This window comes from Panthera uncia, chromosome B4 (genome assembly GCF_023721935.1).
Source record: "Panthera uncia isolate 11264 chromosome B4, Puncia_PCG_1.0, whole genome shotgun sequence".
Lineage (NCBI taxonomy): Eukaryota > Metazoa > Chordata > Mammalia > Carnivora > Felidae > Panthera > Panthera uncia.
Window position 1 is genome coordinate 21,067,902 of NC_064809.1, and position 19,385 is coordinate 21,087,286.

The 19,385-nt window shown below is 40.4% G+C and overlaps 1 protein-coding gene across 2 annotated transcripts in view; it reads right to left on the reverse strand.

Moving 5' to 3' along the window:
- Positions 1–509: 509 nt before the first annotated feature.
- CB4H10orf67 (chromosome B4 C10orf67 homolog) overlaps positions 510–19,385 on the reverse strand; it is a 161,874-nt gene continuing 142,998 nt past the window's right edge. For both annotated transcript variants that reach the window (XM_049624696.1, XM_049624697.1), the window contains one exon: positions 510–965. In XM_049624696.1, coding sequence (XP_049480653.1) covers positions 874–965 — 92 coding nt within the window. In that variant the 3' untranslated portion in view covers positions 510–873. The remainder of the gene's footprint in view (positions 966–19,385) is intronic.

The following is a 19,385-nucleotide window of genomic DNA, read 5'->3' on the forward strand; positions in this document are numbered from 1 at the left end:
CTCCAGCTTCCTTTACAGCAGAGTAGATCAGCTTTATGTGACAGCTACTACAAATATATTTCTTGAGAGTTAATACATAGCTTTAGAAACGTGTAATTCAGAGTCTGCATTTCTGAAACTGGGCTACAGACAGGGCCCCACTTGCAGTTAGGGGAATGGAAAGGACCAAGCTGAACATTACGCACAGAAGAAAGCAAACTGGACTTTCCGTAAATGATACCTGACATGCTGCAGAGAGACATGTGAATCTTGGCCTTGATACTTACCAGGAGGCAAAACTCCAATGAGTTTCCCACTTACGAAAGAATTGTTTATGACTTTTAAGATAGGGCAGGCAGCCCAGTGCCCATGTAAGAGAAGAATGGATCTCCCTAGAGGAAATTTAAAATCCCCTTGGACCAGGCGTTAAGGTTCGCCTTCATGGGGATTCATCGGCAAGCCAGGAGGCAGCAAATCAGTTTGACGTGGTGTTACAGAGAGACCGGATGGATAAGCGAGGGAGTGAAAGCTTAGTGCCTCAAACTTTTTTTAATTGAAGTCCGTTCCTCCCCACCCTAAGGTTTTGGGGCATCTTGCTGAGCCCAGGAAGCGCCCCCAGTGGCTTTGGCAGCCCCTCGAAGTCCCTGCGTCCCTCTCACCCAGCATGAGCGAGCACCTGCCTTTGAGGGTTTGGAAAGGTGCGCACAGCCGGGCGGACGCGTTCTCTTCGTTTCAAGGGCAGGCCTCGAGTTAGTCTACATCATCGGGGAGACGGAACAGCTTTGTTAGAAACGCCTTGGAGGGAGTATCCCTTGGCCAGGGAGGCAAGCCTTACGCCAGGATGGAGAGGGTCCTCTCTGTGGTCCCCCTCTGCGCAGCCCAGGGCCCTGCCCCTCACTCAGTAGCGTCCACATCATTCACTGGGCTCTTCTGGAGTATCGATGGCTTCTCCAAAGACTCTTCTTCCAGGGTTCCAGACACCCTCCCTAAAAACACGGGAAAAGAGACATACGTGCATTTTGTTTTACTTGCTATATATAAACCACTTCCCGCTCCTCACGCAGAGCTCTTTGCCTCAGTTTCAGTGGGTCCTCCCTGTCTGGCCCCAGTTGGGAGCCCCTTCAAATAACCTGGAAGGGAAGTAGGACGGGTGGGCAGTGGGGGAGGTCGGGCAGTCAGATCCTCCTTGGCCTTCAGAATAGCTTGTCAGACAAGTTTTTTTGTTTTTTTTTTTCTTTCTGTTTTTTGAGACAGTTTTCCTGCTGCTCCATACTATAGAAATGGTCTTAGGAGCCTGTGACCAAGGCCAGTAAATGACCTTCTGCTGAGGGTCACCTTCCTAGAATTAGGAGCAGTTGTAAGAGAATTTAAAAAGGCAGAGGTTGTCTCGTGTTTGGGTCCAAGGATCCAACGAAGATTTAAACTTCCATTTGCATTTTCAGTCTTTCCTCCATATGAAATAGAAAATTATGAATGAGAAGGAAACAAAACCAGTTGGCAGGGGTTCTGAAGTTGGGGACTGGGGAGGTTCCTCCCCCCCCCCCCCCCCCCCCCCACTCAGGCTAGGCTCTCTGCTCTGTAGGGAGGGACATTTACCTGGTGTGTAAATTGTGAGGAAAGCGTTGGGGGTCTGAGACAGGAAAGCCACAACATGGGATGTGATGTTCCAGCTTTGAAGGGGAACAAAGGCCCTGAGCTAATCCCAGTGAAAGCCAGGAGCGTGGACAAGGCAACAAAGAATTGCAGCCTGCGGTCACCGGTAGGTGTCAATGTGGACACTTACAGCCGGGGCAGTGGGAGAGGGGAACACAGAGACAGGCTGTCATTCCAAGGCTTAACATGAACAAAGATAAAAACGTGACAACCTCGCCTTTCAATGGTGGGGAGGTTCAAAGTGGATTGCTAGGGAGTCTATCTGGGTCAAGTCTTTTCTGAAGCAGGCCCTTTCTTTTTCTACTCAAGTATCAGCCAGGGAAGTTCTGAGGCCCTTTTCCCAAGATCACTTTTCTTCCTAAAGGAAGAATTCTTCAAAATAGCACCCAGTTCCACCCACTTGCCTGGGCAAAGAGATGGGCATCATAGAAAAGGTGCTGATTCCTAGACATCGTATAAAAGGTGCTGTTTTCTGCAACCCAGAGACCCAGGTGGCTGCATTAAGCCTTTGTGAACTTGAACAGCCTACCTTCACGTTTCGGTTGACATTCGCGTATTTAATGAAAATAAAGAACATTTCCTTTTATGAAGCGGTGCATACATGTAGATGAATCTGGGGGGGTACCGTAATTTAGAAAGTATTCCTCTCACAAAGAAATTTACATAGCATGCTGTTGAAGGAGTAACGGAAACCTGGCAGAGTTAGTATGCCCATGATTTCGGACTCACTATTACAAATCAGCAGACAAGGCATTTGCCAACAAATGGATCTCCTCTGTAATCTGGGAAAGATCATTGGGAGTCTTCCGCTAATGCAACTGATTAGCAGACTATCTTGGAGAGTTAATAAATGGAAACGACAACAAATTACGTTTATCCTAAGAACTCAGAAACGTCTTCTCTAAATTCTGCTATCAAAACCAAAACACAAGTTTAAAAATCATAATGTGATAAAATTCTGATTTTCTGTAGCTGAAATAAGTCTCCTAAATAATAATAAAAAAAGGATGTAAATATCCTTAAAAGACTAATGACATTTCACAGGTAATGCAATTTAGAAAGAAACACTTCCATGTTTTCTTTTCCAACAATGTGCATTTTTGTAAACTGCTATAAATTGCAATTCAAAAGCACTGATCTCGCCATCCCCAATCATTTTTTATACTGATCAAATGAATGCAGATACTCCCATTTGGGAGGGGCGACATGACATTTCACTTGGCAGTTCTAAACAGGTCACAGACCTTTCACAGACCCTAAGGCAGTGGGAGGGAGCTCTTTGCTAAACCGTGTAACCAAATCAAACCAATGGTTACCCCTTTTCAAAACCATTGGAATGGTTTGCACAATGCTATTCACATAGCAGCACAGAAACTGAAAGGATGGTCATCCAATGGAAATTTCTTTCCTTTTGTTTAAACTTGCAGAGCTCAAAAAAGTAATACTTTGAAGGAAAACAATTACACTTACCGTGATAAAAATCACAGGCAATAAACATGCATGGTTACTGGCAGAACGCGGCATAGCTGTGGTCACGCATCGGGATGTATATACGTGCACATGTATGTATGTATACGTATGTCTATTTATTGGAGATGTTGCTTTGTTTGAAACGTTAGGCACAAAGACACAACATGGCTGCCCTGGAGATGACCCATTGCTTTCAAGTTGCTTGAACACATCAGAATTTCCATTGTTAAGGTTGATTAATTGAAACTGATAAGTTACCATGAATAAAGATTGTTTTTCTGTTTAATGTGGTGGGCCTGATTTGGTAAATGCCTCATTCATGTAGCTTTGCGGTGCAGCATATGGGCAAGAGTCATTCAGTATCACAAACATATACAATTTATTATGCTTGTATGGGCACGACCAAAAGGCCTTTTTATTTTAAGGACAAAGTGGCAATGAAAAATTTTACTTAAAGAGTCACCAGTAACGTGAAGCGCGATTTTGTCATTTGTACCTCGAGCTTCTATCTTTGCGTTTGTAGGAGTTGTTTTTAAAGTATAATATTTAAATAGAAGAAGAAGGAGATGCATATATCCGAATTATATGGTGACAGCCATTGGGAATACAACAGCATTTATCCTGAATTTAGCCGGCGTATGAAGAGCAAGCAGTTTATTACTTTATTATCTGATGCTACCTGTATACCATACTGTTGGAAAAGTTACCATAAATGTTGCACCGAGATGCCACCAATAATAGCTTGCACTGCCCAGTTTACGACAAAATGCAAAGGAGGCTGGTAAATAATATGCCAACTTCCTGATGTCTTTTTAAAATGTTAATTAGTAAAATCAGAGGATGAAATTGAAAAATAATTTAGGGACCGTCACCCGAGAAAACAGTGCATTTATTAAATTTTCCCCAAATTTAATTACTGTTCTTGAAAGCTGGAGTCACTTTTTAAAGTGTTAACCCACTCAAGACTGCCGGGAGTGTTTACTGATCAAGGTAAGGTTTCTAATGTTTCCATAAGGATGTTGTACGGAAACTTTTTTTTTTTTTTTTTCCTTTTTCGTTTAGGCTGCTCATGTAGTCACCAGCAGAGTACTAACGAAAAAATATGAAAGGCATGCAAATGAACTAAGGGAATGACTGCATCAAACCATCAAAGAGATAGTTACCATATTCAGCTTTTAATGTCTTATCAAATAAATTCTCTGGTCATTCATGTCCATGAAAGAGTTCAAGTTCACCCAACATTTCTCAATTAGATTAGATGGGTAATCTCAGTTCAGCTCTTCTGGAGAGTAATAAACCACATTGGTCACAGTTGACCACTGCTAGTATGTGTTTCATAAAGGACTGGATGTCCATTGGAAAGCTAATCAGTGCACCGTCACTTGTAAAATTCCCTCCTGCATTTGGAAGTGATAATCTGTATCTAATTTTTAAAGAAAAATTTACTCTCCTTTCACTCTGCGGAGGCCAATTTCTTTTCTGGACCTGAATAGAGATCATTGGTGAAACAGTACCAAATAGCTTTGGTATGTGTATAACAAAAACCCACCTCTTTGTAGAACATAACAAATTATGCAATGTTCACAGATGCGCTTCCCATTGTGCCTTTTGTGAGAAAATGAAGGCCCAACTCTGTTCCCCACCCCCCTCTTTATGAAAGACTAGGCTGCCAATGCAATCTGTCCTAATCCTAGAGAGAAATAAATATACTTCATATGGAAGCTTTAGATCGTTATTTTTAAAGCGATTTTCATTGGGACTTCTGGTCTATGTAATTTGCACAAGTATGAATTTGAGGTTACAAACAGCTATGTATTCCTATCAACAGGCGAACAGCTTGGGGCCTCAGGATTAAACTGTGCCTTTTTCTCTCGCTCACCTCTGAAGTTTGGGTATTTAGTGGAAATGCTGTTTTCACACAATTTCATGCTTAAATTTATCGGTTACCAAGGAAATTCAGTAATTTTTCAGTGATTATTTTTGAAACAGACACACTATAAACATTTTATATTTTGTTTCTCTATTTTGGCTTTTGATTATCCTCCCCCCACCCCAGCATTATTGGGCTATAATTGACATACAGCCCTGTGTAAGTTTCACATGTACAGCACAAGGACCTGACTTAACGTATATTGTGAAATGAGTCCCACGGTAAATTTAGCTAACGGCTGTCGTCGCATACAGATATTTTGAAAAAGAAGAGAAACAAAACGTTTTTCTCCTCTTGATGAGAACTTTTAAGATCTACATACATTCCCCAGTGGTTATCTCAAAACTGGAGTTTGTGTCTTTTGACCACTTTCCTCCAATTCCCCCTCCCTATTTGGGGGGAGGAGGCCATAAGTAGGTCATTCTGAGTAACGAGGTGGCAATTTCTGCAGAAATGGGGAAGTGGAGAGGCCTTCTCAGGCCCACCCCACCTCACTGCACCACCTTAAATCCTGGTATTACTGTTATTGAGTGGACTAGTCAGATGGTTAAACGTCTGACTCTTGATCCCGGCTCAGGTCATGATCTCACAGTTCGTGGGCTTGAGCCCCACATAGGGCTCTGTGCTGAGGGTGCGGAGCCTGCTTGGGATTCTGTCTCTCCTTCTCTCTGCCCCTCCCCACTTGTACACACGCGCGTGCTCTCTCTCTCTCAAAATAAATAAGTAAACTTTAAGAAAAAGAATACAAATTCCAAGCACTAAGAAGACCCCGCATCCTCAGAGCCTAACTTATAGTAGGTGATCATAACACCTGTCCAATGGATGAACGAATGGAGTAACAAAGAGAAGGTGAAACCCAGTAAAGGTAAGTAGGGTGGCTCCCTTGGCATCCATGGCCTTTGCAGCTCCTCCAACACAGAATCTGGCCTTGGTCATCAGACTGGCTTTGCCCAATGGGCCAGGAGCAAAAGGCGGTGCCACCAGAGACTTGAACGGTCCCTGTGCATTGGAGCTTGTTTTCTTTTGCTGCTTTTAAGAACCCTGAGCGCATCTGATCACAGGACTCAGTTTGCCTGCTCAGTGATAAGAAATACAAGATCCAGTCACCCTGTCACCCCAGCAGATGGCCAGCTAACCACAGAAGACGAGTGAGTGCAGCAAGACCAGGCACAAGACCTGCCACCTAGGTGAAGGCACGTATAAAGGCACAGAAGCGTGGAATAGCATGGAATAGCAGGGAACAGTAAGTCATTTGTTACGCCTAGATTAGAGAGCCCATGTAGGGGAAAGGGAGCTCTTATGAAAGGTCTTACATGCTAAACTGAAAAACTTGATTTTATCCTGAAAGCCATCGATTTTTATTGACGGATTAAGCAGGGGCAAACAAAGTGTGTAACAGCGACCCCAAAATTAAAATCTCTAGTGACTCCAACACTTAATACTCAGAGCACCGGCAGAGTTGAGTAACCAGGAGAGACAGAGAAGGGAGCTCCGGGAAGTAGGAGGAGAATTAGAACAGGTTGGTGACTTGGAAGTCAAAAGGAGAGCATCTTAAGAATTAAGGGAGGCTCATTAGTAACACGCTGGCGTGCAGTCAAGTGAGAGAACTGGAAACCAGTTTCGCATCTGAAGGCTTCCGATGACCTAGGTAAGAGCTGTGTCTGTGAGATGTAAAGCCGGAAGGCAAGTAGAGTAACCTGGAGAAGGGGAAGGAAGGAGAGAAAGCAGGCTCTGATTGCTCTCCGGAGGGCTAACATTTAAGGTAGGAGGACCAGAGGCACTTGCATGAAGAGGAAGGGAAGGAATGAGTAAGAAAAGGAGGCATGGACATGTTTATAGCAAGAGGGCACAGGGACCTCGGTGATACCCTTTAGTCTGAGGACAAGTAGGGACTTTGTGCATTAGCAACCTAAGTTGATAACAGTAGAAGCCTCAGTGGAATGAACTTCAGATTCAGTTTTATTACACATTTGTTGATCACTTACTGACTGCCAGGAAAGTGACAGGCAAATTTATACACAATTTATACGCAAGGCTTATCACATTTGATTCCTTAATGCTAGAATGTGTTTTGCAGCTTGGAAGAAGTAAGTTTCTAATCAATCAAGGGGAAATGTCTCCTTTATGGTGAAAATTAATGGCAGAACATGTAATGCAAAGTGGAAACGTAAAGTCACTGAACTCATTTGGGACAGTGGCTGTCCATCTAGTTAATGTGGACGTCATGGAAGTTATTCAATTGCCTTAAGTATTAGCTTCCTAAGGCTGCTGGAACCAAGTAACATAAAGTGGATGGCTTAAAGATATTAATTCCCTCACATGAGTTCTGCAGGCTGAAAGTCCAAAATCGTGGTGTTGGTGAGACCATGTTCCCTCTCTGAGTCAGGAGAATCTTCCCTTCTTCTCCCTAAATTCTGGTGGCAGCCATCCTCCTCTGATGTTCTTTGGATTCCAGCTACATCACTCCATTCTCTGTTTCTGTCACCACAAGGCATTCTCCCTGTGTGTCTGTGTCAAAATTTCCCTCTTCTTAGGACACAAGTCATAATGAATTAATGACCGAATGACCTCATCTTAACTTGATTACATCCGCAAAGACCCCATTTTACAAGTAAGGTCACGTGCACAGGAATTGTGGGTGAGGGTTTCAACATCTTTTGGGAGCAGAGGACCTAGTTCAACCCATAATGCATTCTTGTCTGGAAAAGGTAAACTCATTGCCTATTTCATAGGCAGAATACCAGCAAAAATGACTTTTACTAAGATGCAACAGAGAGTTTTTAAGGGTTTCATTAGAAAACATAAAGAAATAGAAGGCATCCAAATGGATAAGCAAGAACTAAAATTCTCACTAATTACAGATGATTTGATACTATACATAGAAAACTCTAAAGACTCCACCAAAGACACTACTAGAACTGGTAAATGAATTCAGTAAAGTTTCAGGAGACAAAATCAATGTACAGACACCTGCTGCATTTCTATAACTAATAATGAAGCAGCAGAAAGCGAATTTAAGAAAACTATCCCATTTACAATTGCACCAACAATAGTAATACACCTAAGAATAAACTGAACCAGAGAAGTGAAAGACCAGTACTCCGAAAACTGTAAAACACTGATAAAAGACATTCAAGGCAACACAAAGAAATGGAAACACATTCCACTAATATGGGACCACGAAAGACCTCAAAGCAATCTTGAGAAAAAAAACTGGAAGTATTACGATTCCAGATTTCAAGTTATATTACAAAGTGACAGTAACCAAAACAGTATGGTACTGGCATAAAAATAGACACAGATCAATGGGATAGAACAGAAAACTCAGGAAACCCACAACTATATAGTCAATTAATCTTTGACAAAGCAAGAAAGAATATTCAATGGGAAAAAAGCAGTCTCTTCAGCAAATAGTATTGGGAAAACTGGACAACCACATGCGAAAGAATGAAACCGGACCATGCTTTCTTTCATCATTCACAAAAAGAAACTCAAAATGGATTAAAGACCTAAATGTGAGACCTGAAGCCATAAAAATCCCAGAAGAGAGCACAGGCAGCAATTTCTCTGACATTGGCCATAGTGACACTTTTCTAGATATGTTTCCAGAGGCAAGGGAAACAAAAGCAAAAATAAACTATTAGGACAACATCGAAATAAGTCTCCGCCCAGCAAAAGAAATAATCAACAAAACTTAAAGGCAAACTACGGAATGGGAGAAGATATTTGCAAATGACATATCCGATAAAGGGTTAGTATCCAAAATATATAAAGAACTGATACAACTCAACATCTAAAAAATAACCCAATTAAAAAATGGGCAGAAGACATGAACAGACATTTCTCCAAAGAAGACTTACGGATGGCCAACAGACGCATGAAAAGATGCTCAACATCACTGATCATCAGGGAAATACAAATCAAAACTACAATGAGATATCACCTTACACCTGTCAGAATGGCTGAAATCAACAACACAGGAAACAACAGGTCAGGCAAACATGTGAAGAAAGGGGAACGCTCTTGCACTGTTGGTGGGAATGCAAACTGGTGCAGCCACTGTGGAAAACAGTGTGGAGGTGCCTCAAAAATTTAAAAATAGAACTACAGTAATTGCACTACTGGGTATTTACCTGCAAAATACAAAAACACTAATTCAAAGGGATACATGCACCCTTATGTTTATTGCAGCATTATTTGCAATAGTCAAACAGTCTACTGGCTGATGAATAAAGAAGATGTGATATCACATCTTCTTTATCTATTCATCTCTCTCTATATATATATACATACATGTATGTATATACACACATGTGTATATATGTGTGTATAGATACATGTATGCATATATTTACACACGTGTATATATACATATATGTATTATATGTGTTATATGTATATTATTTTATATTATATGTATTATATACATATATACATACATACATGTATGTATATATATACGTGTGTGTGTGTGTGTGTGTGTGTACACACACACACAGTGGAATACTACTCAGCCATAAAAAGAATGAAATTGAAACCTTGCCATTTGCAATAACATGGATGGAGCTAGAGAGTATAAAGCTAAGTGAAATAAGTCAGTCAGAGAAAAACAAATATCAGATGATTTCACTCATATGTGGAATTTTTTCTTGTCTTTTTTTAAAATGTAAGCTCCACGCCCAACGTGGGGCCTGAACTCATGACCCTGAGTTAGAGTCGCATGCTATATACCTCCTGAACCGGTCAGGCGCCCCTCAAATATGGAATTTAAGAAATAAACCAGGGGCACATGAGTGGTTCAGTTGGTTAAGTATCTGAGTCTTGATTTCCACTCAGGTCATGAGCTCATGGTTGGTGAGTTCGAGCCCCACATTGGGCTTTGTGCTGACAGCTCAGAGCCTGGAGCCTGCTTCAGTTTCTGGTTCTAAAAGGCCCCCCGCCTTTTAAGAATAAATAAACATTAAAAAATTTTAAAAAGGTATTCTTTTTAAATATATTTACAAATATAATATATATAATATATATTTATATATTTCTTTTATATTCATAAATATCTTAATGCACACTTTTGGTGTATGAGACAATGATAATTGTGGCCATAAATTTACAAGACAAAATGTTCTTAGAACAGCATAAGGTAAAGCTGAAAGGTCTTTGCTTCAGAAACACAAAGAAAACTGGTTTGAACACTTAGGACTTTTTTGGTGAGGGGAGAAGGAAGTACAATGGTATGTAGTGAGTCTATGATCTAGTATACCCTATGCTCCATGATAAATAAAATTTCAAACGAGAGACCAGAAAGACATAATGCGCAAGATAAGATAAACATTTCTCTGGTAAAGACATGTAAAGCAACGAACCGGGTTGTTATGGATCGAATTGTGTCTCCCTGAAAGATGGTGAAGTCCTAGTACCTGTGAGTGTGAACGTAATTGGAAATAAGGTCATGTAGACGATCAAGTCAAAATGAGGTCTTCAGGGTGGGCCCTAATGCAATATGTCTGTGTCTTTATGAAAAGGAGAAATTTGGACACAGATACAGACACACCCAGAGGGAAGGCAATGTGCAGACATAGGGGAAATGCCATTGCCAAGCCCAGGAACACTCGAGGTTACCGGAAGCTCAGAGAGAGGCATGGAACAGGTTCTCCCTCGCCTCCCTCACAGCTGTCAGAGGACACGCCCCTGCTAACACCTTGATTTCAAACTTCTATCATCCAGAACTGTGAGACAATAACATTTGTGCAGTTTAAATCACCCAGTTTGCTGTACTTTGTTACAGCAGCCCTAGGAAATTGACACAGGGGCTGAAACCACAGGCCTATGGGCTCTGGCTGCAGGATTTCATGACAGCCGGGAATAGAGCTCCTTTTTTTTTTTTTTTTTTTTAAGCTTATTCATTTATTTTGAGAGAGAGAGAGAGAGAGAGAGAAAACATGAGCAGGGGAGGGTAGAGAGAGAGAGAATCCCAAGTAGGTTTCGCACTGTCAGTATGGAGCCCAATGTGGGGCTCAAAAGCACGAACTGTGAGATCACGGCCTGAGCGGAAATCAAGAGTTAGATGCTTAACCCACTGAGCCACTCAGACGCCCCAGAGCTCCTGTATGGTCAAAAAGACTAAATGTGCTCCATGTTGGGTAAAAGAAGAAATTCACTCCTCAAAGGCAGTAGCTTGAATGAAAGGATACTGTGGGAGGAAAAAAAAAACCCCAGAAAAATAGTTTCTAATCTGGGGCTATGGCCTTATAGAAAGCTCTGGGCCTAGGGAGGCTCAAAGGCAAAAACTACTTCACACAGAGGAACTGAACCAAGCCACCCGATGGCTTGGAGGCTTCAAGACCCTAATGTCACAGTGGCACAGGCAACCCCCAAACTTAGAAGAACTGGTTTTGGACTAGGAGTGAGACTAGCATAGTGGAAGCAGGCACAGAGCTGTATTCAGGTGGGGAGAGAAAGAAAGGAAAAGAAAATTAAAGAAAAGAAAAGAAAAGAGAAGAAAAGGGAAGAGAAGAGAAAAACAAAAGAAAAGAGAGAAAGACAGAGGGAGGGAGGAAGGAGGAAGGAAATGAGCCTGAAAACCAAAGTTCCAAAATAAACAAAAGAATAGAATGCTTGTAAAGACAATAGCAAGATAAGCTGTGAGAACATGAATTCACTCCAGATAAATTTTAGTTGATAACATAGTCCGACAAAAACTTTGAAATATGTGTATCACAGAAATAATTGATAATGTCCATTAAAAAAAATTATGATACAAAATAGGCCAGAACAAAATACACAAGAACATATAAATATACATAAATATATACATGAAAAGAAAAGAAATAGAGCTTGTAATTTTTTTGACATTGACCATGGCAACATTTTTCTAGATATGTCTCCTGAGGCAAGGGAAACAAAAGCAAAAATAAACTATTGGGACTACTCCAAAATAAAATGCAACAGTGAAGGAAACCAACGAAAACAAAGGCAACCTACTGAATGGGAGAAGATATTTGCAAATGATACATCTGCCAAGGGGTTCATATCCAAAATACATAAAGAACTTACACAATTCAATGCCACAAAACCCTAAATACTCTGATCAAAAATGGGCAGAGGACCTGAATACACATTTTTCCATAGAAGGCATATATATGGCCAACTGGCACATGAAAATATGTTCAACATCACTAATCATCAGGGAAATGCAAGTCAAAACAGCAGTGAGACACATGTGAGTGGCTAAAATCAAAATGACTAGAAATAACAAGTGTGGGTGAAGATGTGGAGAAAAAGAAACCTTGTGCACGGTTAGTGGAAATTGTTGGGGAAGCCGCTGTGGAAAACAGTATGGAGGTTCCTCAAAATATTAAAAATAGAAATACCATATGATCCAGTAATCCCACTCCTGGGTATTTACCAAAGAAAATAAAAACACTAATTCAAAAAGATATATGCACCCCTATGTTTACTGCAACATTATTTATAATAGCCAAGATATGGAAGCAACCCACGTGTCCATTGATAGGTATGGTAAGTGGGTAAGGAAGATGTTATTTATATAAATATACACATACATATTTTTAATGTTTTTATTTATTTATTTATTTATTTTAAATTTTTTTTTTCAACGTTTTTTTAATTTATTTTTGGGACAGAGAGAGACAGAGCATGAACGGGGGAGGGGCAGAGAGAGAGGGAGACACAGAATCGGAAACAGGCTCCAGGCTCCGAGCCATCAGCCCAGAGCCTGACGCGGGGCTCGAACTCACGGACCGCGAGATCGTGGCCTGGCTGAAGTCGGACGCTTAACCGACTGCGCCACCCAGGCGCCCCTGTTTTTATTTATTTTTTAAGAGAGAGAGAACAAGTCGGGGAGGGGCAGAGAGAGGGGGACCGAGGACCTGAAGCGGGCTCTGCACTGACAGGCCGACAACAGCGAGCCCGAGGTGGGGCTTGAGCTCACAAACCGTGAGATCGTGACCTGTGCTGAAGTCAGACGCTCAATTGACTGAGCCACCCGGGCACCCATACCATATATACACATATATACACCATATATTTACATATACATATACATATACATATACATATACATATACATATATATATACATATACATATACGGTATACATAATGAATATATATATGCCATATATTTACATATAGATATACACATATGGTATATATAATGAATATATATATGTATATGTATATGTTTATGTATGTATATATATGGTATATATAATGAAATATCACTCAGCCATCAAAAAAGATGAGATCTTGACATTTGTGCCGACATGGATGGACCTAGAGGGCATTATGCTGAGTGAAATAAGGCAGACAGAGAAAGACAAAATGATTTCACTTACATGTGGAGTCTGAAAACCAAAATAAAGGAAAAAAATGAAATAAAAGCAGAATCAGACCTATAAATACAGAGAACAGACTGACGGCTGCCAGAGGCAAAGGAGGTGGGGAAATGGACAGAATGGGTGAAGGGGAGTGGGGAGGTCCAGGCTTCCAGTTATGGAAAAAATAAGTCACAGAGATAGAAAGTACAGCATAGAGAATATAATTAATTCTTGTAATATATTGCAATATATTGCAATAGTGACACTTCAAAATTTGTCCTATTAAGAGAGAAACAAGAGAAGGGTGTCCCTGACTTCTCTGTTCAGCATCATAGTGACAATCCTAGCCAGTGCAATAAGAAAAAGAAAAAATAGGGGCGCCTGGGTGGCTCAGTCGGTGAAGCGTCTGAGTCTTGGTTTCTGCTCAGGTCGTGATCTCAGGGTTCATGAGTTCGAGCTCCATGTAGGGCTCTGTGCTGACAGTTTGGAGCCTGCTTGGGATTCGTGCTCTCTGCCCCTCTCCTTACCCCACTCGCGCTCACTCTCTCTCTCTCTCAAAATAAATAAACATTTTAAAAAGTTAAAAATATAAAAATAAAAAAGGAAAGAAAAAATAATCGCTATATGAAGATCGGAAGACACGAGTTTTTAAAATTATAGATGTGATTGTCTAAACAGACACGCTAAGAGACTTTCAGACAAGCTATTGGAATCAACAGAGTTCAGTTTCCTCAGTTTCCAAACTTGGGGTCCCTCCAGTTGAAAGTAATACTCATACGATATCTATTGCACCCCAAGATATCATTTCAAGCCCACTTAAGGGTGTACTTGATATGCCCACAAATTTGCATGAATCTATACACAATATCTTGTAACATTTTGTCATTTCTGTAACAGAACCACTCCTAAATTTAAAAATTAATCCCCACTGTCTCTGCACTAATTAAACCCTTTCTCAATACTTCGTTACCACCACAGAGGCTTATATGGTTTATAAGGCCTCGTAACTAACAGGCAGGCAGCTAAGGTGTGGGATAAAATAATGTTCACGAGATCCAGGGAGGCTGCTGAATTCCAACTCGTGGTCCAACGAGTGACTAAGTGCGCACCAGAAAGCGTTCTTGTCTCACGCTTTACACTTTGGAGAGCTCTACCTATCAGTTTGGGGCACAATTACGAACGTGTGTAGTGGCATTTGTTAGATGAAACATTGCCCACATATACTTAAAAGCATCACCAGACCAATTTAATACAAGACAGTTCTGATGCCAAATTAATAAAGTACTTTCAGAATATGTATTAGTCTTCACCCTCTTTTCTACTCCATTCCAACTCAAAGTTTTATGATCTTACAAATTCAAAGTAACTTGCTGGCTTACTCATTTCAAAGATTAACACTGTGTTTTCAAAGGATGGATTACCTTTCATTTTCCTTTTTCACATTTTTCAATCCCCCTCTAACCCATGGACAGAGCCTCAGGAACACAGACAACCTCTGATTTTTGTGATTAGTTCTCTAACCCAACTGGTCATCTTGACTCTTTTCTATGCTACTGAGAATTCATGGTATTTGGAAAGATGTTTTAAGAGACAAACCGCTGATCGTCCAGGCTTTAATTATCATCTAATCTCCTAAATCCCAGACCTTGAGTAGAACATATCTCTAGAATATAGGTATGAAGAGCAAGCAAGATTCCTAAGGAAAGGTTGTTGAGAATCAGCCCAAATCTTAAAGGTAAGGATCACATATATAACTAGGAAATAGACCATTTGAATAATAGGTAATTGGTGACAATAGGACAATAGTAGAGAAGTTTCGTGGCAGTGACATCATTAACATTTACAGACCCCTTAACATATTATGTTTAGTAAATCAGCTTAGTCCTGGCATTAACTCATATTGATGGACTAATTCCTTCTTCTAACATTTTTTAATAGCCACAATGGCTATCAATTACATGGTAAATGATGTTATATATTGTTTACGCATATATGTAGTGTATGTAGTAATATTACAAAATATGCATTTGAACATGAATTTGAAAACCTTACTAAATTATATTAATTATAGTTACACTCTAGAAGCAATATATAAAATAATGTTAACATTATGTCTGAAATTTCTTTTGCTTTTCATTTTTTTATGTAAGTTCCAACTTCTTACGTGATTTGTAAAGTTATTTTTGTAAAATATTTTTGTAAATTATTTTGTAAAGTTATATTTGTAAAATATTATTATTTTACAACAAAAACAGGAGTCACTGAACTCCACTCTCAATGAACATGTATCTTTACAAGTTGGTGGAAAACACATTTAGAAAAAAAATACTTTTCGAGTCCAGAGCTTCAAAGGGTGAAAAGAAAGATTTTCGAATTATTTCAAATATATTACAATTGTTCCACTATTCTTTAAAAGCCTTTAAAATCACCTCTTCAATATGTCTTCCTTGAAAGTCTCAGAGAATGAACAAAACAATGTAATCTAGGTTTAAATTTGGGTGTCTCCTGTGTTTCAGATATTTATGTTTGAGCTTTCTCTTGCTGACAAGCCACTTAAAGGGTCAGTGTTACTTTGAGGTTTTATCTATGAGATTCGTGTCTTTGGGGCTCATTAAGAACATTTCCAAAGATTACAATGTCAATAGCACCTAATTACTGGGCTGTGAGAAAGGTCTTCTTGAGTACATAAAATCTGTGGCAGTCCACAGTATACAATGGGCAGTTCAGATCCCAAATTTTATCACCGCTAAGTAGCAAACAAATTAATAATGTTACCTGGGCTCTCTTGGGATAATTACTACTGCGTAAAAACTGCTTTGAAATTTTGCAGATAGTATCATACCTCATTTTTTATTCTCTTATATTGACAAAAATGTATTTCTCTCTCTCTCTTTTTTAGCGATCTCTTTTTCTATGTCGCATGAATGATTCTCTTTCGTTCTCTTTAGAATTTTTTGGATTAAAACTTGCCACAACACAAAAAGTTATTTTCAAGCTGCTTAGAAGAGATGTGTCCCCTGATATAACATCGTTTTAAACTATACTTTATGTTTAATGTCACCGTTTTCAAAATGCCTACTGTGTACTTTGATACGAATGGTCAATTTTATTCTTATGCTCCCGGCTGGTAGAAAGGTAATTACTGAAGAATTAGAGGAGAGACTAGTTCTTTTAAATCACCAGAGTAGCCTCGTGTTGAGGACATTATGACTCGTGTGATGGGCTAAAAGGTAGGTTCGCGGACTTTACTTGGGGAACTTGGGGATAATTTGGTCAATAGCTCAGGAGGAAAGGTAAGGAGAGGGGTTCGCTAGGCACATAGCGCGTATCTCGTGTAATCCTCATTGCAAAGCCATGAGGTGGGGTCACCATCCCATGGTACAGAGCAGAGGGAATTGAGATGATGTCAGTAAGCGAGCGGTTGGAGCTGGGATGTGAACTGAAGTCTGTTGGCCTCCATGGCTTCTCTCTAACGTCCCTCATTTCCCCATTGTGTGTGGTTGAGAACGGGGCTCATGTCACGCATACGTCTTGGGGTCAGTCAATATAATTGGATGGTGACAAGCCAGGGCTCTGGGGCCACACTGTCTGGGTTTGAATCCAGCTGTGCCACCTGTTGTGGTAAACTCTGGTAGCCTACTAAAACTCTCTGTATCCCACTGTCTCCTCTGTAGATGGGGGGAAAGCAAGAATGCCAACCTTCTAGGGCTTTGTGAGGACTAGAGCTAAAACGTGAAAGACATTTACAACAGCGCCTACTTCCACTAAACGTTAGCCATACACAAGTATTAAAAGTACCTTGTGGTGTGAAAGTACGATCTAATAACCTCTCGGGTTCTCTGATGGAACACTGAGGATGCTGTTAACATGGAGGCTAAGTATTCAGTAAGTATTTAGAATATTAATATTTGATTTGCATGTTCTAAAAAATGGAACTCAATACAGCACTGACTTTAAAGAGTTTGATTTGGGGGTCTGTCACCAGACAGGTTACAGTAATCCCCCATGCTATAGAAAATCATAATGTAACTAAACAGCTCTTTAATAATGTATTTGTGAATTTGTGCTCGAAAATACTAGAAATGTACTAAACTATTTCCTGGGGGCCTGAAGGGAGTAACCTGTGTGCTAGTGAGATTCATTGACTCTCCGAATTAGCAAATTTAGAATTCAGTTTTCCTCCTGGCATTCATTTATTCATTTCCATTCATTACAAATAGAAAACGTATTTCTATGTGCACCTGGGTGGCTCAGTCGGTTAAGCGTCCGATTTCGGCTCGAGTCATGATCTTGAGGTTCACGAGTTTCAGCCCCGCATAGGGCTCTGTGCTGACAGCTCAGAGCCCGGAGCCTGCTTCGGATTCTGTGTCTCCCTCTCCGCCCCTCCCCTTGCTCGCACTCTGTCTCTGTCTTTGTATCTCTCTCAAAAACAAACATTAACAAAAAATTTAGAAAAAAAAAAGAATATGTATTTCTAGTAAATTTTGGATTAACTGGAATCCACTTAACAAGAGACTTTTATTAACTGGATTATCTCCCCACGCTATCTTCAAAGGGAACAACGCGGCATGTCAAAGTTGTATCAGAGATTGAGTAGAAAGCAATTTCGGGGGTTTTGTCCAGAGATGTTTGGTGTGAACACGGTCACATACATCTCCAGTGCAATGCAGATAAACGTTCAGAATGATGGGAGAGCTTTGTGGAGTACCGCAAGATTGTGGGTCATAAAAAAGCATTTACATTCGATTTTATTTAGTGAAACAAAAGAGCAGGTTAATGAAGGGTGGAAATGACCCTGCATTTTCAGGGCTGAGGAAAGGGAGTGACAGCATTTGTTTTGGCCGGAGCTACCGTGTATTCGAGGTGGCCATCAAGGTTAATTTGTGCTACTTTGAATGGACCTTTGAAAAATGGAAAATCAATTTTGGATGCAAAAACGTCAACTGGATTTCTGGGGAATGGAATGTTGCTGTTAATTAAACTCTCTAATTAAAATGTCAGGCAACCCATAGGTTCCAAATTCGACAATCTAGATTTTTAGAATAAATCCTGAGAGCCTCTCTTACCCTAATACATTATGATGTTTCAGAAGTAACTTGCTGTGTGGGTTAGAATTTCCAACAACTCAACAGGTCCGATCTTATTTAATCTAAACTTATTTAACTTCAGATGCCTTTATAAAGGTTGCCACTCTGGGGCGCCTGGGTGGCTCAGTCGGTTAAGCGTCCAACTTTGGCTCAGGTCACGATGTCACGGTTTGTGAGTTGGAGCCCCATGTCGGGCTCTGTGCTGACAGCTCAGAGCCTGGAGCCCACTTAGGATTCTGTGTCTCCCTCTCTCTCTGCCCCTCCTCCATCTGTGTGCGTGCATAGGCATGTGCACGCACGCTGTCTCTCAAAGAAAGAAAGAAAGAAAGAAAGAAAGAAAGAAAGAAAGAAAAGATTGCCATTCTGCAAGCTAGCAGCTGCATGGCATAGAGTCTGGTGTTCCTATAATGTAAACGGCAGCCCGGGAAGCAAACAGCTCTATGATTGTTGGAAGATTTCTCTGTACCCAGGGCAGGCACATCTAGAACAGACACTACCTACAATATAAGCACTATAGAAAAAGCCTCTCTGTTGCATGAAAACCCAGAAGAAAGGTTCCCCTCTGCTAAAGCACAATGTAGGTTTCAAAAAGCAGATTTTAAAATTAGGGCCCAGGATTTAAAACCTCTTATCCCACACTTCTCCCTTGCATATATATTCATTATAGAAGTCTACTTTTAACCATTCCCAGACAGAAAAACAGAAATTACTGACACCCTTTGGTTATCATCAGCAAACTAACAGAATTCAAACGAATAATGTCAGATTTTGTTCGCCTAACTTGTTTGTTAGAGAATAGGAAGCATGGTTATTTCCTAAAGACCTCCAGAAGCCTATGGACAAAACATACTTCTGGTTCCAAAAGAATTCAGTTTGAAGCCCCGTCAGGACCCATGGGACATAAAGTATGCTAGAAATCGTCATACTTTT